The sequence below is a fragment of the Scyliorhinus torazame genome, chromosome 10, assembly GCF_047496885.1.
Source record: "Scyliorhinus torazame isolate Kashiwa2021f chromosome 10, sScyTor2.1, whole genome shotgun sequence".
Lineage (NCBI taxonomy): Eukaryota > Metazoa > Chordata > Chondrichthyes > Carcharhiniformes > Scyliorhinidae > Scyliorhinus > Scyliorhinus torazame.
The window spans coordinates 255,142,557-255,163,037 of record NC_092716.1 but is presented as its reverse complement, the minus strand read 5'-3'; the positions used below and the strand labels follow the sequence as shown (position 1 = coordinate 255,163,037).

General features: G+C 44.7%; 1 protein-coding gene across 2 annotated transcripts in view; it reads left to right on the top strand.

Moving 5' to 3' along the window:
- The first annotated feature begins 367 nt into the window (after positions 1–367).
- The window catches only part of slc6a5 (solute carrier family 6 member 5), a 59,078-nt gene continuing 38,964 nt past the window's right edge, over positions 368–20,481 (top strand). The window contains exons 1-5 of one of the 2 annotated variants that reach the window (XM_072466694.1): positions 368–946; positions 1,817–2,314; positions 2,761–2,896; positions 13,264–13,395; positions 13,492–13,665. In XM_072466694.1, coding sequence (XP_072322795.1) covers positions 944–946; positions 1,817–2,314; positions 2,761–2,896; positions 13,264–13,395; positions 13,492–13,665 — 943 coding nt within the window. In that variant the 5' untranslated portion in view covers positions 368–943. Of the gene's footprint in view, positions 947–1,397; positions 1,534–1,816; positions 2,315–2,760; positions 2,897–13,263; positions 13,396–13,491; positions 13,666–20,481 lie in introns of those variants that run through there. The other variant, XM_072466695.1, reaches the window with a different exon arrangement.

Sequence of the window (20,481 nt, the reverse complement as noted above, 5' to 3'; positions counted from 1 at the left end):
GTTGCGCCAGTGATTAGGGTATGCTGTGAGTGTGGCTGCTGCAGAGATCTACCTGGAGATAATAGTCGCCAACAAGGATTGAAATCTCCACTCCTAATCTGACTTTAAAAAAAAATACACACAGGATGAAAGTGAGCCTTTGTGTGGGCGGTACGCAGTCCTCCATTTAGAAAGCTTTTTTTAGTCTTAAAAACTGCAGTGAAAAACTGATCTATTTTTACACTTGGCATCTGATGAACTGACCGGTAAATCTGACGCAAATCACACGCACCCAAGGTTTTTTTTCACCCCCCCCCCCCCATCCTCCTCCTCCACACACACACACACACACAATTCCTCTTCTGAATTCATCCTTTAATAATGTTTGATCTTGCCCCGCCAATGTGTCTTTATTGACTGTAACTAAACTTCCTCCCCTCGCCTGTAATTTGGGATCAAATCGACCTATCTCCAATTTCAACCTAAAACGCTAAAGTTGTGGAATTGAACAGATGAAAGTTCTAATCCACCGCCAGTTGCCAAGGATCCAGGGGCACAATTGGCATCCCACAACTGCGGTTTAACACGGAGGAGTAAACTGCTTAATTGCCAGTAATTAATTTATGCCCAGCACTCCCGCAGTTTATTAATTCTCTAATGTGAATCAATCCGAGCACGCAGTCTGCGGGGCATGTGCGCACTTGAGTGACAGCCAGTCAACGTTTGCGCCTTTTGGTGTATGTTTTAAACCCGGAATCCAGGGGTAATGATTTATCAAACTCTTATTGTCCAGGAAATGTCAGGCGAAGGGCACCTTGGCATTCACTGACGCACGCCCGATCTGCACAGGAAAGTATAGAAAGCACTTGCTCGGAGCAGGACTGAAATCATTCTTAGTGGCGTTTCCCACCGTTTCCCGCATAACCCCCCTCCCCCCCTCTTCGAATCCGTTCTACTGCAAAACATGGTGAGTGGCATTTTAAAATACATATATATTCTGCCCCTTTTTTCGGTTCGGTGTTTAATCGCGGAAGCTGGAGAACGGGAAAATGTTCGGTTGCCGCCTGTTCCTGGAATAGCCTGTTTCAGCGTTAAGGCAGTTTTCATCTCTGGAGCTCTGCGTTGCTGGTGGAACTGTCCCTGGTTCTGAAACGCGGTAACTAACGGAAAGCGATATTGCAAGTTGTCAATGACCTTCAGGATAACCCCCCCCCCCCCCCCCCCCCCCGCCCCCCGCAAAGGATAGGTTTCGATGGTTGCTGAACGATTGATTTCGAAGGTAACTTCATATTCTGCAACATCAGGTCAAATTTGAGCTCCAAATTGTTCATAAAGCTGGATAGGCTATTGGCAAAGCGGTTACATCAACCCCCGCCTCCCCTCCCCTTCCTCACCCATCTCCCTCTCCCTCAGCCTCCAAATACAGCACCGTTTCCAGATTGCCATCTGTACAGAAGGCGGCGGCGATGGCGCACGCATCGGGGCCGTGTCTACCCCTCGGCGCATTCCCAAGAATAGAACCCAGCGCGCGGGCTGAGTGACAGGGAGCAAATGGTGCGTTAAATTAAAGATTGGTATCGTAATTGTGGGCGAGAGGGACGAGGACCCTGCAATCCGTGAACTGAAAGCCAACCAGAGGCGCAGCTGGGGACAAGCTTGCGCCGGAGTGCGGTTTGAACGGGGCATCAAATATTGAACAAAATACCTTCTGGCCGCTCCACATTCCCACCGTGCGCGTTCCTCCCCCGCCTGCCGTTACAACCCATGGAATAAACCAGGCTGGTAAAATATTGTGGCATCAAATCTTGGGGCTCATTGTCATTTCGTTGTTCCACAGGACTGCAGCGAGCGCCAAGCCATGCCCAAGCAGGTTGTGGGCGGTGCCGAGAGCCCGTCCCCAGGACAGGCCGAGAGGACAGAAGGTGTTGGGGTGACCAGGAAGAGGTCGGAAGCTGAGCCAGCGGGACCCCCCCAGGCCGCTGCGCCGGACCCCCAGCCCCCCGGAGCCAGAGGCTCGCCCCTGGCTGAAGCCAAGGCCATTGAGTCGGAGGCGGCCGCGCCCGGGATCTGTAAGAATGCCGCCTCCAGCCAACCCAATTCCGCCCTCCGTCGGGATTCTATCGAGGTTTTACCCCAGCGGGACACTGCAGCCGAGGGCAGCGCGGGAACGAACGCCGTTTACTGCAAGATCGCCGAGGTGCAGGGTAACTATAACGCCGGGGTGGCGGCGATGGAGCAAAACAACGCCAAAAGCGACTGGGTGGCGAAATCCCAGAGCACGGTGGTCCTGGGGACGGATGGGAACACCGCCGTGCTTGCTGGTACTGCCAGCGGGGTAAGTGTCCCCAGATCACGGTCCTGGCATGAAATTGGTTAAAATGGGAAGAGGACGCGGGTGAAATTCCAAGATCCCGAATGAGTGCATGCAGGTCGACTTCTAATCGCGTTAAACATTGTTTGGGACAAACTTTTTAAAAAATGGTTTTGCCTTATTTTAGATTCGCCAATGTTATAATGCTTCGGGAGAAAAAAAAGTCTGTTGCAATATTCCAATTGCACCAGTCCCTGCACTTGACAGGCCCATTGTACACGAATTGGCATTTGACTAACGCGCGATGTTGAGAATATTCTACCCGCTTTTCTATCGAAAAGTCCATCTCTTCACTGACCGTTCCAGTATTGCTACTTGCTGAAAGGTGGAGATTTTTTTCCACGCTGATCACTCGTCAGACATTGCAGGTGGAGCTTGCAGATTTGAGCTACATTTTATTTTTCCTTTAGGGGGATGAAGGCGATGAGAATAAAGCCAGAGGGAACTGGTCGAGGAAGCTGGACTTTATTTTGTCCATGGTGGGCTATGCGGTGGGGCTGGGGAATGTCTGGCGTTTTCCCTACCTGGCATTCCAGAACGGCGGAGGTAAGAACCCAAAGGCAGCCGCCAGGCCGCAAGAGCAAGGCTCACAAATCCAACAAGGAAGGCTAGCACACTAGGATGGGTGCGGGGCAATGGACAATAGAGAAGCGAAAGCATAAATGGTGTGTCTCCGAAAGACACGGTGTTTAAATAAGAAGGGTTCTAAAAATTGAACACTAGAAGGCCCGACCTGTCAGCCGGGAGCAAAATATTCAGGCCAAACAAAAGCTTAACAAAACAGACACCCCTTCCCCCGCTGTAAATTCAGTGACAGTAGATAGGGACAATTAAAACAGAGTGGGAGAGAAAAGCAGCGAATTTGTACAGGGGGAAATCAAAGTGGGATTTGGTGCATTGAAAGATGGGGAGGGGGGCAGGTCCAGTGTTCAAGGTTTATGTCCGTAAACCTGGACAATGTTGCAATCTGCATTCTGCGGCAAAGGTGTGTGAGGGTGCGGTGTGAGGGAGGCCAGTGCACACTGAGTGATTAGCACGATGCTTCCCGCTGACCCCCCCCCCCCCCACCCCAACACATTCCAAATAAAATGTGTTAACTGTGTGGCATAAGAGCTAAAATAATGCAGGGTTAATATTAAGGCATGTTAGAATTCCGCACAGTAGAAACAGCCGTTTGAAGTCAGCTAGCAAATGGTGACAATGTCATCGGGTCTTTTGTTATGCCTTACCATATAAAGGTGTGTTTTGGACAGTAATTCAAAAAAGATAATGCGATTTAAGAAGGTCAATTTGTGACTTGCACATACAACTTGCTCAGGGAAGCATCAGCGAATGTAATGTCGGTGAAGTCATTTATTTGTACAAAAATGAAGTTGTTAATTTCGATGCACCCAAATATTCGAGAAGTGTCACATAACACTCACTCACACTCATTCACTCACTCACTCACACTCACTCACATTCATTCTCACACTCACTCACTCACACTCACTATCACTCACTCACTCACACTCACTCACTATCACTCACACTCACACTCACTCACTCACACTCATTCACTCACATTCACTCATACACACTCACTCACACTATCACCCACTATCACTCACACTCACACTCACTCACACTCACACACTCACTCATTCACTCAAGGCACGTTAACCAAAGGTTTATGTATAGAGGTTGGTCTGAAGTCATGGGGAGGAGGGGGAGGAGTTTTTTAAAATTCAAACTGACACCCTCATAACCATGAACTTAACGAATAGAGTCGTGTGGGATGAAATGGGAATAATTGCAACTGCCGTTTCGCAGGAATTTTACTTGCGTCAGCATGTAAAATACCATTTGGACATTACGGAGTCTGCCTATGCCATATAGGCTTTCATATATTTATAAACATTTTGCGGAGGCAAATTAATAAATTAGCTCATATGGATTTCACAGGGAACAAATGCTTTAAATGTCGCACGTATTAGCAAAGTTCTGACTTTCTATATATGCAAGGAATTGGCGTGTTCATTTATGAAATGTAATTTCTCAATTTGAAACCACATGTGCAATCGGTTTGAGTTCGAAAGTGCTCATCTACAAATTAATATTTCAAATAGATTAGTTTGAGGCACATCAGTAATAGTGGTACCTAACTTTGCTGGCAAATATTACCACAATTTTGACGTTCATTTATTTCACACCCATAGTTTATGGGTTTATATGGATCAATGCATTGCAAATTCACCCCCCCCCCCTTTTCTCTTACACGTAATCAGAGAGAAGTATTCACTGGCCTAAGAGATGTCACTTTCCACTGCATTGTCGCTGATCAGGCTATCACTGTAATATGCTTCAATCATAATACAGATATCAATCAAATAAAACATTAACAGAAAGCATGATGTGAATTACTCAACTGGTAATGGAATTTGCTCCTTTATTCATTGCCAGTCTCAACAAGCCTTTTGTTATTATTTGATTTATAAACTCAGAACCCATCAGCCGGATTAAGTAATAGTTCCCGCGCAGGTAAAATTAAATTGAATTTAGTTTGATCGTCTGACGTTGCTCAGGCTGCAATGTGCTATTTTTATTTTGGGCGCCCGCCTCTTTGTTTTTTTGCGGACCCCACGTGAAAAGTTTTGCACCGTCCAGTGAACGGCGCTACACGTACCGCCCAAATTCTCTGCAATACCACGCCTTGCGTGAGCATTCAACCCAGCCGGCCCCTACCAGAACCGCATGAATTGCCAGCTGAGCGCATTTTGCTTTGGGGTGTTGAAATGAGCATGCACATCTGTGAATTCTCCTCTTGCATCTCAGAGCACTGCTCTAGGATAGCGGCATTTCGCTATCTAACTATCCACACAAATATTCCACCTACTTACCAGCCGAGCAGGCAGGTTGCTTCGTCCTTCGGCACCGTCAGGAAATGGGTATCTTTTGTTGGAAGTGGCGGGAAGGGGGGATCCGCAGCATTCCAAAATTGCGACACTGGACTTGGCGAAAGGTCGTGGGCGTCAATAATCTATGGACATATCAATCGGTTTGAGTTGAGGTGGTAACATGGTACAATTGAGAAGACTATGGGCTATTTTGTGGTCAGGTTTCTTTACACAGTTCTGCAGTTCAGTGCTGCATGAAATTACCAGAGCCTAGAGGAACTCCATCAATAAATGGTAACATTTCAGTGGGCGATCTGTTCCCCCTCCCCATTGTGCCTTAGCCTCTGCGAGACGCTTGAGAACCCCCCCCCCCCCACAACAACCACCACACCCTTTGTATTAATGGCGCTGTATACGTATAATTCATTAGTTCATCGCGAAAGCATCACGGATTAACGTTAATACTTAATATTTTCAAAATGCATCTGTGGGGCTTGACGGACATTAGCCAATTTGTTCCCTAAATTCTTAATGGATAAAGTCTTTGAGCAGGTTTTCGATGAAAAGCCTATTTCCCCCCATATATTATTGGTACACACCAATGTGCTCCTACACCATACAATAATTTTTGTTTAATGAAAATAGCTGCGGACTAGGAACGTGGTCCTAGTCCTAATGTGGAGATGCCGGCGTTGGACTGGGGTGGGCACAGTAAGAAGTCTTACAACAGCAGGCTAAAGTCCCAACAGGTTTGTTTCAAACACTAGCTTTCGGAGCACAGCTCCTTCCTCTGAAAGCTAGTGTTTGAAACAAGCCTGTTGGACTTTAACCTGGTGTTGTGAGACTTCTTACTGTGCCATTTGTCTTCACCGACAACTTGGAGTTGGAATCGTTCCGCAGCCTGTGCCGGTCCCTTCCAACATATTCAATGAAAGACCCAATGATCCTTATCGAAGTGTCCGTGTTAGTCACATCCCTTTGCTTTTCTTTCGAAATAGGACATGTGGGAAAGAGATTATTCCCGGCCTCGTCCATCTGTTGGGAAAAACGTTTTAAGATCCCAGGAAATGGTAGAACCATTGGCTTCTCAGATCATAAGGTTCCACCAACCATCTGACAAGAACAAAGTGCGTGTGTGTGGGGGGGGGGGGGGGGGGCGTGCGTGTGTGTGAGGGGGGGAGAGAGAGAGGGTGTGTGGGGGGGGGGGGGGTCAGTCACGATTAGGTCACAATTGACTGCTGTTACGTGGAAATTAGTTTCTCCAAATAATGTAGAGCTCGGTTCCATTTGTTGATGTGCTGCACAATGGGACTATTCTCAGCTCCAAACCGCGTGTCCATTAGACACATGGGTGCGGCTCGATCGTAGCAAAATGCAGCAACCAAGTCCCCCCCCCCCCCCCCCTTTCAGTGTCAGTAATTTTAAGAAAGGTAAACTTTTCACAAGTCACACTTGGACCTACCTTTTCAAACACATTTAAGCGTGGGGCTGGCTTGGTGTCGGAGCAAAGACGGCGGCGTTGTGTGCAGAAGGAAGCCATTCGGCCTATCGAGTCTGCCCCGACCCTCTGAAAGAGCACCCCCCACCCAGGTGCCCCCCCACCCCCAGCACTCCCTACCTGGGTCCCCCCCCCCCCCCCCAATCCCTGTAACCCTACCTAAGCTGCACATCTTTAGACTCTACGGGGCAATTCAGCATGGCCAATCCGCCAACCAACACATCTTTGAACACTAAGGGGCAACTGAAATGTCCAATCCGCCAACCTACACATAAGCGGAGGCTTTATTGCTTAAATTCTGACACAAATGTTGATCAATTGTCCTCAGACAGATTTCCCTTCCATGTTTAACTGGCAATTGCAGGTCGCTCTTCAGTGAGTGCCGCAGGAAGCGGGTTCGGGGCCGTTTCACATGTTTATCGATAGATTGGAAAGTTTTCACTCCTAGCAGTTAATTTCGACACAGCTAAAAAGCTTGAAATACAATCCACCAAGTGCAGACGTAAAAAGCACGATAAGTGACTGTTTAACATCGGTTTAATCGTCTTAACACCCCTGTAATGGTGCCTGAAATATTTGTCCTCAGTAAAAATGCTCCAGAAATAACCATCTCTCTCTTAAAAATGTGGCTTGGATGAAAGCCATCAAACCCACAATTTGGGAGAATATTTCAGTTCGCCATTCATTCTTTAATGAACCGCTTCATTTCCTCGCCAAGGTTAAGACGCCAGTTTGAAGCTCCTCAGGGCTGTGAATGGCAGTTTGACCAGAGAATTATGCATTTTAAAATCGTTACTTGTAAATGCACCTATAACCAAAGCCAAAGATTCGCGTATTGGCAACGGATTTTCGATTTGCCAACAACAAAACGAATTGACGGTGTGAAAATTTCAAACACCATAAACCATTGAGTCCGGTTATAGATGGTTTGCGACCCCCCCCCCCCCCCTGCCCCCAACACACACTCAAAACTGTAGAAATGTAAATTTGAAAACAACATTTGCAGGATTCATGATCAGAAAGATTATCCGGGAACACTGGCAGATATTTATTCCAGTGTGGGTTTCCAAATACACTCCTGCAGAGGTGACCGAGACACACAATGCAGCAAAATTCTGTTCAGTGACTCGGAGCAGCTATTTCTGGAATGGCTATTGTGACATTTCCTTGATAATATTTAACTGGGTCAAACTGCAAGGGAATTGAGGAGAGTGTGTGAGTGCACGCGGCGCTTGCCCTTCGCTCGCCCCCTGGTCCACTGCTTGCACAATCCGACTGGGCGATGTGGTCCCTAAATTCGTTTCTGGAAGTTCAAAGGCGGCGGAATTAATCAGGAGCAGAAAATACTGGGCAATCGCAGCAGGTCTGACAGCATCGGCGGCGAGAGAGGAGGGAGCTATTTGTTAAACCAGAGTGGAATCGTCAGGCTTGCGAGATTACAATCCGCGTGTGCATGCTTTCTGGTACTCCCATCTCTTCTAACCCGTCAGCAATATTTACGTGTCGTCCAGGGATTACTTAATTGTAGATGGCTGTTTAAGTCACTATTCACACGGGCGTGGGAGTGCCACCACGGTAATCTAATAATAATAATCTTTATTGTCACAAGTAGGCTTACATTAGCACTGCAATGATGTTGCTGCGAAAATCCCCTAGTCGCCACATTCCAGCGCCTGTTCGGGTACACATTGGGAAAATTCAGAATGGACAACTCACCTAACAAGCACATGTTTTGGAACTTGTGGGAAGAAACCAGAGCACGCGGAGGAAACCCACGCAGACACGGGGAGTACGTGCAGACTCCGCACAGAGTTCCACCCAGGGCTGTTAAACCTGCTTATCATGAGGTGCTACTATTTTAGCTCCAAAGAACCCCCCAGTTAATTACAGTTTAGCCTGCCCAGGGTCATTCTTGCTCTAAGGAGGCTGGGAAACTATCGTAGACCTGGAATCCCAATGAAGGGGGTGTAACCCCGGAAGTTGCACACAAAATGACTTTCATTTGTGCCCCAATCTGCCCATGTCAGATGACACTCCAATTTCCTGCCAATTTAATTGGCACATATGGAGTGTTAAAAATTGGCATAAATGACTCGCAAACAACCAAAGGGGTTGGTCTCAATGTGACAGGGCGGGTCACATGAGGTCAGTGGCAAAAGCTGACTCCTGTCAAAAATATCTGTCGTCGGTTGGGAACTGCCCAGTTACAAAGTCTTTGCTTCCTGTTGTGCGGGAGTCAGTTCCATGTATTCCCTTCTGCACCTGGGAGAAGCTCACAAAATGCTCGCTAATCCCACACCACTCCCCCTGCGGTCGAGGGCCGTGGTGACCTCCATTTCTAACAGGTCATGGTTACGTTGCCATAGTCCCAGACGACCATAGGCTGCTTTCCCCTTTAGAGGGGTAGAGCTGACTGGGAGTGATTTAACCTGAGGATCACCACACCTCAGATGAGGGGCAAGGCTGAGGAGGCAGGATCTTCATGAATAACCTCAGCCCGTTCAGGAATTGAACCCACACTGGTGGTTTAGCTCTGTATCACAAACCAGCTGTCCAGCCAGTCGAGCTAAACCAGGAGCTAATCAGGACATTGGACGCACAATGCACACCCGTAACCTACTTGCGTCCAATTGTCTGTTATTGTTTCAATTCTCCATTCATTTTCCACCCTGATTACCCTTATTCCTAGTAACTACACAGGAAGATCCCATCGGAGGGAGGCCTCTGATTCTAGCTTTGTTAATCTTGGCCTCAGTGTAATCATGCTAGAGGCTGCCCTTGTCCACAGCTCCTCCCCCCAACAGATACTTCGGTTTAGGAGAAACTTTCAATACACATCACATGATTTTATGTCAAAGTACATTAACTCCACACGAGCCACGCCTGCCTCGATCTAACAATTAATTCCACTCCTTATTCTCTCCCAACAGCTCTGCGCTTTTCTCTTAACCATTTATCAATTCCCTTTTGGAAGTTTCTATTCAATCTGCTCCCACCAGCCAGTGCCAGAACATAAAGCATAGAGCAAAGAGCATTTCTTGTCATCCACCCTGGCTGTCTGACAGTAATGTGCTGCCCTCCTGTCAGTGGAAACAGCTTCTCACACTCCACATGGTCAAAAGCCTTCATCATTCCTTCACAGTTCATGGGCAACAGTGGCATTGACTTCAGATTGCAAGCATCCCTGTAAAAGGAGCCAGTAGATCTTCCTGACTTTTAGTCTTTGGATGATCCACAAAACCCGGAGTTCATACCAGGCGAAGGAAATCCAACTGCCATTATTTTGAATATCCTTGTCAGTATTTAGAAAAAATATCTTGCAAAAGCAGATCATCCCGCCCACGCGATCCTAACATTGGAAATGAGCTGAGTGGGAAGTGGAGTTTGCCAAGCAATGAAATATCCATGCTGGCTAAATGCAATACATTGCAGATTTAGCAGATTGCTCAAGTCTGCCAGGTAAATGTTGTACTTTGCAGTTATCAGTCTGGGACAGGCATCTGCAATATTATTGCAGCTTCAGCACCTCTACTGCCTTGACGCATTGTTTTTTTTACAAAAAGGCTGATTGATACTGTATCTTTAAATTGTCGCAGCAGCTATCAGTATTATTGTATCTATACTTCCACAAATTTCATGTTATTTTTGGCAGCACGGTAGCACAGTGGTTTTAGCATTGTTGCTTCATAGCGCCAGGGTCCCAGGTTTGATTCCCGGCTTGGGTCACTGTCAGCGCGGAGTCTGCACGTTCTCCCCGTGTCTGCGTGGGTTTCCTCCGGGTGCTCCGGTTTCCTCCCACAAGTCCCGAATGACGAGCTTGTTAGGTGAATTGGACATTCTGAATTCTCCCTCTGTGTACCCGAACAGATGCCGGAATGTGGCGACTAGGGGTTTTCACGGTAACTTAATTGCAGTGTTCATGGAAGCCTACTTGTGACAATAAAGATTATTTTAAAAAAGTCAAACTATTGGATTTAATTCACTTTCCAGTTGCAGCCCGTTAAGGTAATATTCACACCACACAAGTGCCAGGCAATGACCATCTACAGAAAGAGAGAATCTAACCATCTCCCCTTGACATTCAATGCCATTACCATTGCCGATACTCCCATTATCAACATTCTGGGAATCACCATTAACCAGAAATTAAACTTGAGCAGCCATATAAAAACTGTGACTACAAGAGCAGGTCAGAGGCTGGGAATTCTGCAGCGAGTAACTCACTTCCTGACTCACCAAAGCCTGTCCACCATCTACAAGGCACAAGTCAGAAGTGTGAAGGAATACTCTCCACTTGCCTGGGTGAATGCAGCTCCAATAACTCCCAAGAAGGTTAACGTCATCCAGGATAAAGGAGTCCACCTGATCAGCACCCGATCCACCACCTTCAACATCAACTCCCTCCACTAGTGATGCACTGTAGCAGTAATGTGTGCCATCTACAAGATGCACTGCAGCAACTCAGCAAGGATTTTCAACAGCACCTTCCACACCCTCAATCTTTACCACCTGGAAGGTCAAGGGCAACAGATGCATGAAAACACGACCACCTACAAGTTCCCCTCCAAACCTTACAGATCCGCCTGACTTGGAACTACATCGCCGTTCCTTCGCTATCACTCGGTCAAAATCCTGGTGCTCCCTTCCTAACAGCACTGTGGGTATAGTTACACTACATGGACTGCAGCCGTTCAAGAAGATGGCTCACTACCAGCTTCTCATGGACAATTAGGGTGGGAAATAAATGCCACATCCCATGAATTAATAAATAAAAAAGGTGACACAGTGGTTAGCGCTGCTGCCTTTCAGCGCCAGGGACCTAGGTTCAATTCTGGCTTTGGGTGACAGTCTGTGCTGAGTTTGTGCATTCTCCCCGTGTCTACAAGGGTTCCTCCGGGTGCTCCGATTTCCTCCCACAGTCCAAAGATGTGCAGGTTATATGGATTGCCCATGATAAATTGCTCCTTAGTGTCCAAAGGTTCTATGGGATTCTGGGGATAGGGTGGGGGATTGGGCCTAGGTAGGGTGCTCTTTTGGATGGGCTGAATGACCGCCTTCTGCACCATTTGAATTCTATGTCCTCCTGCACATTGTAAATTTGTAGTGCTGGGGCAGGAGAACTGTAATCCAGCAAGGAGGGGATCCCAGAAAGGGGAGACCCAAAGCTTCCTTGCAGGTCCAGGAGAAATATTTCTGCTGAACCTGGCCCATGATGAAACTTGTAAAAATATTTCACCTCCCTGGGCCTCTTCTGGACTTGAATCTAGATCCAAACAGCTTTGGCCAGGTAGGGACATCCCCATTGTTTTCTTGCTCAGGCCTAGGTATTACTACCAGCTGGTCCCCCATGGATTTCCAGGAGGCCTTTCTGCCGAATTAAACAAAATCTGGAGTGTTGAGGACGGGCATCCTTGCTGTTTGTGGTTCAAAATTGAAGATGGTCAGACTGAAGTGGAAATGGGGTGGTTAAGTTGCCCACTCTATTGTTAAACGGTGTGCTCTGATGGTCGGACAGCCCGATCTGCGGCAAGTTGCTGAATCAATATCATCCTTCACACTTTACACAAAGTCCAAAATTGACCCCCCTCAGTCCCAGATTTAGTGAAAGCACTCACTGTTATGTGAATTAGCAAACTTTAAAAAATATAACTATCTGATTTGGAAAATTATTGAGATTTGCAAGGGTATAGAGATGGACACATTTTCTGGGGAGGTTGGAAACGTCATACAAAGGAAGTCAATCAGTCACATCTGTTAATGAATAATATGTAAATTAATAATAATATGTACATTAAGGGTTTTATTTTCAGCAATATTCATCAGACAGTTAGATAGGTTTGAGCAGAATCCATGAGATAGCTGACAGCATCTGGTCTACAGAAGGGAATAAATGATAAATGGATTCAAGCTTTACTGCGTTCTTATCTTGCCGCATTGTGGACCTGATTGTATATTTTTTATTGACCAGTTTATTTCAAGTGAGTTCATTGGTTGAAGGAGATAAAACGCTGTAAATTGTGTGTAAATCACTTCAAATGGACTGAAAGAAAACCCAGAATCATCCCAGGCCGTGCTGAATGAGTGAAGCGATCACCAACGATATTTAGCAGTCAGGCTATTCTGCGACTGACAGGCGGTTCTGATCGATAGTTTTACCTTATCGACTGAGTTGAAATGATGCGACTGTCGCTTGCTTTGGATCTTTTGATTTTTGCAGATAGAAAGCATTTTTTTCCCCCATATGGCCCACTTGTCCAGTACAGTGATGGTTTTCGATGGTTGAGACTGTGCTGCCCCCCAGTGTCTGGCCTTGGCTCTACATTGTGCATCAATTTTAGCTGTTTCTCTGAAAACATTACCCTTACTGCTCAATCAATCGCACTTAATTTGGAGTCAGTGTGGGCAATTCAGCAAAATATAGCTTCTATTAGATTCATAAATTTCATAACATAATTTCATTTTTTTTTAAGCCATCTTAAATTCTGAAAGTAGGTCAGATATCTGAAGCTGTGTGGTTATTCACTGTTTCTGCATTGCAGGTGCATTTTTGATCCCCTACTTAATGATGCTGGCTTTCGCTGGAGTCCCCATTTTCTTACTTGAAACTGCACTTGGCCAGTTTGCCAGTCAGGGGCCGATATCAGTGTGGAAAGCTATTCCGGCCCTCCAAGGTAAAGCATTCAAAGTCACAGGCTCCATCTGACACTGCATTAAAAAAACATGCCATATTGCCTGTTTAATGATCTTGTTTCTCACTGTGTTTGTAGGATGCGGAATCGCTATGTTAATCATCTCGGTTCTGATCGCTGTGTACTACAACATCATCATATGTTACACTCTCTTCTACCTTTTTGCATCGTGCATACCTGTCCTTCCCTGGGCATCTTGCGAAAACAAATGGAACACTGAAAATTGTAGAGACAAGGACAAGCTGTTATTGGGTAACCTCTGCAGAACCTATTCTTGGGACTGACCCGATGTTCTTACCTACTGGAAGAGTTTTTTTTTCTTATAAAGACACGCGCTTGCTTTACAGGGATCGCCATGAATACCTGTGCAACATAAAATACCTTAAAACTGCAGGCGGTCCTCTAAAATTCCAACAGGGACCACGGCATCTTCCAATATAACGAGCCTTAGTTGCTTTTTGATTTACTTTTCACCTTCACCCATCTTCGCTGACTAGTGGGAATCGGGAAAGAGGTTACTGCTAGTCATTTTACTGCTGCTGTTATGATCATTTGGATTGCAGTGTGATTTTAAATACATTGTTGCCTTCACTTGTACAGGGCCATGTTACTTTATTGGAGGGTCAATAGGTTCAAGTAACTACAGTGACCCTTAAAATATGTGGCTTGTAAATGGGTCTTCTGGCTTGTCACTAATGATTTATGAGTTATCTAAGAAGTAACATGGATTCAGAGAATTTTACATGGAGGGGACCATTTCACCCATCATGGCTGTGCTGGTTGCCTGAAAGAATTATCCCTCATCCATCCACTGCCCTTTAAGTCCTCCAAAATATTTATTTCCAAATGTTGATTCAAACCCCTTCAAAATTTATGTCGGACCCTGGTTCCACCGTTGATTCTGCTAGGACATTCTTTGCCTGTCAGCCCTATTGGGGTGGCACAGTGGTTATCACTACTGCCTCACAGAGCCAGAGATCCAGGTTTGAATCCAACCTCAGGTAGCTGTCTGTGTGGACTCCCCGTGTGTCGGCGTGGGTTTCCTCTGGGTGCTCCGGTTTCCTCCCACAGTCCAAAGATGTGCAGGTTGGGTGGATCGGCCATGCTAAATTGCCCCTAGGTTATGGGGATAAGGTGGGGAATTGGGCCTGGTAGGGTGCTCTTTCAGAGGGTTGGTGCAGACCCGATGGGCTGAATGGCCTCCTTCTGCACTGTAGGGATTCTATGATTCTATGAGTGAAAAAGTATTGTTCTCACCGCCCCCATTGGTCTTTGACACCCATTAATTTGTGTCTAAAGGAGGTACTAGCTGACCAAGGTAACTGTACAGGTAATTAAGGTCAGCACTAAACTTTGATTTTCCCGGGCCAGTTTTAAAACTTCTTAAGGTATTAATTTTCCAGAGCTCTTTTGAGCCAATCTTCCCGAGAACATTAGAATGGATGCAATTAGTGATGCCAGCCAGGAGGGCCCACATTGCTTCTGTGCCACTGGGCTCGACCAGTGGTGTTTTATTTCCTTTTTTTTCAGTAGGTATCAAAAATTGACTATTCAGGTTTAGGATATTCTGCCTGTTGCCGATAAATGGACATAAATTTAGTCCAGATATGTTAAAAGCTGTGGAACGACTCCTAAGTCATGTTGAGGAATTTCCTTCAAGTGTTTATATTTCTCTATCATGCTCAATAACTGTTATTGTCTCCAAAATGCTTATTATGCAAGTGAGAAATATACCGTTTTTCAGTGTTTGCACAAGACTGTGAGGCCTTAGGCCTATTTTAGTAATCTTCTGAATGTCAACATTTTGTCTGTGTAAAATTGAATTTTATACCATTTGCCACTTAAAGCTATATAACCCTCCAATAAGGTTAAGCACCTTGTTTTTCCTTCATTTTTTTTTTGTTACAGATGTCCTAAATTCACCTCCTGTGGCCCTGAGGGTGGGTATTTACTTCCCAAACCAATGCTAGACTTGCTTTCAGTCAACTGCTGATAGGGTTACAAGAATGGTTCAATAGAAATTCTGATTGGAAAGTCCACCGCCACATGGAGCCATCTCACCTTTGATTGATCTCTCCATATGCTCGGCACAGAGATTGGGAACACGACACAATTGAATCTTCATCCTTATTCTTTCACAATGCCATGTTGATGGATTCGAAGAGCAATAGATCTTTCAATTGTTACAATTACTCCCACCCGCTCAGTGCCAACACATTTAGATACATAGAGATGTTTGGTACAACAGCAGAACTGCACATTCAGCACCACTGTGAGCATCTAGATTGGTTATAACACCCCAGCTCATTTACAATATTACTGAGATGTGTCATTATGATTTAAGTAGAACTGGACCAATGCACAATTACAATGAATTAAATTAAATTATAATCATATTAAATTAGATTGAATCTTTACCTTAGATAAAAACCAAGCAACATTTAAGACTGCAACAATTTGTGTTCAGTGAAACTTTTGAGATAAGCACAAATGGAAGCTTCAGGCAAGTATTAACGGTGTGAAGTATTTACCTGTAGTCGGGCGGCACGGTGGCGCAGAGGTTAGCACTGCTGCCTATCGGCACCGAGGTCCCAATTTTGATCCCGGCTCTGGCCCACTGTCTGTGTGGAGTTTGCACATTCTCCCCGTTTTTGTGTGGGTTTCGCCCCCACAACCCAAAGGTGTGCAGGTAGGTGGATTGGCCACGCTAAATTGCCCCTTAATTGGAAAAAAATGAATTGAGCACTCCCAATTTAAAAAAATGAATTTACCTGTAGTTTTTTGTACATCAACTCATAAACTTACAACAATAATTTCACTGAGGTTTATAAAACTCTTCAAACTAATATCATCCAGCACTCCAAAAATAGGAAAATGTCTGACAAAAGTGATTGGCAGTGTATATCATACCAGCAGATATCAGGATGTGTTATTTTATATCCTTGATCACATAGGCCCAGTTCTTGCAGCTGTAACTCCTCTGAAACTAACAACAATTTCTGAATGTGCACATGTGCAGTTGAATGTAGAAATGCTGTCAGTAACTCGATGCTTCTCCATGGGATGTGCTGCTGAAATCCCCATAGATTGCAATCAAATAAGAAATACCAAACAAATGAGAACTTACTCTTTTACACTATTAACCCTGCTGCAAAAACCCTTGAAAAAAGCCACACCTTGTTGAATGAGGTGTAACAGGGTTGATAATGATCCACTTACGTTCTTGATAACTGCCAAACAGCCGTATTATCCCTGAAAAACTAATGTCACATTTGTGGGATTGGTTGCTTACACTATTTGATGACATCACTGATGGATACCTGGAATCCCCCTGATCTTCCGCCATATTCAAAATGGTGCTGGGAAAGGAGAACTCCATACCACAGAGACTCTAGATTTCATTGATGTCAGTGGTGAGCACAGTCGCCTCACCACTGAACGCCAATCCCAGCCGTAATGTTCATCGCATCATTTGAACCATTGAATTAGATCGCCTCAATAATTCTACATGAATTCTGTGCTGTTGGTATTTTTAGATTCACAGCTTGTATTGGGGTTACAGAATATGAATACTGGTGCCCATACAAGCTATATCAGTAATATTGCAGTAGAAAAGTTGTTACATCAATCCACAGTAGTGATCGCAAAAACATTTTTCCACCAAAGTTGTCATTGGATATGAGGGTAAATTCACACACTCCCAGAGGGAAGCCGTTTGGATAAAGCATGGTTCAGGGAATTGACTCCGTCATCTTACAGCAAAATTATATAATGTTACCTCAACTCAGGAGTGCGAGTTTGAATCTAATCAAGGCTGATGAGCTGAAAGTTTTTGTTTGCCAGAGGGTATGGTCCTAAATGGAAATAATTTCAGTCACCTTAACTTAGCTCCTCCTGACCCAAAGCAAAGATTCTGATTCGAATAAAGAAATGAACAGTCTTGCCAAAAGGCTGTAAGAGAGAAATGACACATTTGCATTGGCCCAGTAGGAGGTGCTTTTATGAAGTTGAATTAAGGCACATTGTTGGAACAATGTGAAGGAAGTTTCGCCCTGTGCCATTCCTCACCTGGATATGCATGCTCTTCAAACACCGCACTAATCACAGAGATTTTAGCAAAAACAAAACTTTGCTGTTCTGGCAGTTTGTCCTAACCCTACTGAAATCTTTAATGATGCATCTCATTAATTTATTCACAGAAACAAAAAATATAAACCATAGGAAAATGAAGGATGCTAACTTTGGAAAATCACAGTGTAATATAAACGTAATATGGGCTAAACCTAACAGCTTGCAGATAACAGCAGACAGTAATGCATTCCACATTTTTCACTCATCTGCAAAAAAAAATGCTTTAAGATCAAAGGTAATGCAGAATGTTTTTTGTATTGATTTTAATGCATATTTGCATATCTATAGAAATCTAATGCTTGTGTACATATTATTTAATGCATGCATCATGCTACGCCTGTGCATTATTACAGACTAACATAATAGAACTGCACATGTCAGCTTTATGAATCCGCTGTATTAATCTGCAACTTGCCCTGTCTCAGGAATGCATCTCTGCTTTGAGAAAGACAGCACTGTGGGATCATGTAACTCAATTAATGCAAAGACTGTTAGCCTTGACTCATTGTCGATTCGAGGCTCACTTCAGATGCTTGAGCATAAAATCTAGGCTGACACTCCAGTGCAGTAATGGGGGAGTGCTGCACTGTTGGAGGTACCAGGCTTTTGGATCAGCCTTTAAACTGAGGCCCTGGCTGCCATCTTCGGGGGGAGGTGGGGGTGGGGGTGGGGTGGGGTGGGGAGTTGTCATATTTAACGTGACACTTTTTGAAGAAGGACAGGAGAGTGCTTCTCGGTGTCCTGGGCAGTCGTTATCCCTCAACTGACACCATTAAAACCGACGATCTGGTCAATACCACATTGCTGTTTGAAGGGTCTTGTCTGCAAATTGGCTGTCGCGCAGTGGCAACAATACTTCAAAAATAGTTTGTTGGTTGTAAAGTGCTTTGGGATGTCCTGCGATTGTGAATGGTGCTATATAAATGCGAGACTTTCTTTCTTTGATCGGACAGCTCCTATTTTTACACATCTTGTAAAATATTTTCAAATTCTAATGAAAAAGTTGAATTGTCTAGGTTAATATTATTCTTGGATCATTGGAGATAAAGGAAACTAGCTGAGTGTCTGTATTAAATCAGGGAGGCACTGATGTTTTGATTTTACAGGGATTTTGACTTTGGCGACTACCCTGGAGCACAAAATCCTGCAATTACTATCGGATATTAATGTATAAACCTAATTAATGTCAGCAATATGATTGTACAAACACTTAACAGGCCAGTATCAGATTTGTCTTTCCAGATGTTCGTCTCAATGGGGGTGATGCATCAGTTAAAATGGCAGAGAAGGAAATTCAGTACAAATGTTTTCAGCCTTCATGTCATACATTGCTACCGGTATTTTCTAGGCCGTAGATTTTGTTACGAGCACATGATCTGATTTCAGTCCAGGGAAAAAAATGCGTTGAGAAAAACACACTGACAGAATACAATGTTAATTAACACGTACCACACTCCAGGTTCCAATACATAACAGTGTTACATGGAATTTACAATACCAAGTTACACGGTAAATACTGCAATGATACATAATAGTGTTATGTGTTACACTGTTACATTTAGTAGACTGAACTGTGTTACACAGTATGTATCACACTGTGTTACACAGTGCATACCATGCCATTAGTTGGTATTACGCACACTGTGCTACACAGTATATATCACACTGTTACGCAATGCATACAAGGTATATACCACACTGTTTAACACCATACATTTTTGATACAGCTTATAAACTGTGTAACACAATATTTAACACCGTGTGCTGCACAGTTTTTAACGTACTATGTGTACATCATATGTGTACAAATGCACATGCTGCACCGTTACATGGTGCGTTATCACACTATGTTTCATGATACAAAGTACACCACTTCAGAGTACATAGGAAACTGTACCACAATTGTATACAACACTGTGCCACAGAGAACATATGGCAATGTGTTGTAAGTCCATACCAGACTGCATTATATGATACAAAACATGCTGTGATGCATAATCTCTATTGTCAATCTGCATTGTACAGTGCACACGGCATTGTGCTTTCCCAGTTAACTAGTGCTGACATGCATGGGAAGCTGATCACCATGCTTGAAAGTTTGCAAATCAAATGACTGAGGAATTAGACTTCATGTTTGCTTCAAGTGGTGTACACATTTTATCCCTTTTAGGCCACACCCACTTGCTTAACTCTGGTGCATTTTAAGCATAGGGTTAAAACCCAGGAACAGGAGTAGGCCTGTCAAGCCCGTTCCACCGTTCAATTAGATCATCGCTGGTCTGTGACCTAACTTCCCGGGCAGAATTTTCCGCGTCCTTGGCGCTGTGCTTCGCAATGGCCGAGCTGTCCTGCCATTGGCCAGCAGCAGGATTTTCTGGTTCTGCGGCTGTCAATGGGATTTCCTGTTTTATTCCCCCAGCCCCCACCCCGCCACTGGAAATCCCGCAGTGGGAGATCGCCGTCAGTGGGACCAGAAGATCCTGCCAGCGGGAATGGTTGGAAAATTTGATCTGTCTTTGCCCCATATCCCTTAATACCTTTGGTTAACAAAAATCCACCAATTGTGGGTGTAAAATTAACAATTGATGGGGCATCAGTTGCTGTTTACAGAAAAGAGTTCAGTCATTGTGGGCAGAAGCGTTTCCCAATTTGACTCCTAAATGGTCTGGTTCTGATTTGTAAACTATGCCCCCCGGTCTGAAACTGCCCAACCAGGAGTAATAATTCATTCCTGTCCCCTCTATCTGTTCCCTTTAACATCTTCAAAATATTGATCAAATCTTCCTGTAACCTTCTGAATTGAGGAAACACGCCTAGTTTGCGTGTCCCCTCCTCTTCAAGCTTCAGTATTATCTGGCAAAATTAAAGGTTCAGTGAACATGATGATGTGTAAGGGTGTTACTGGAGCACAGCTAGCTAAAACTAGACCCCTTTACC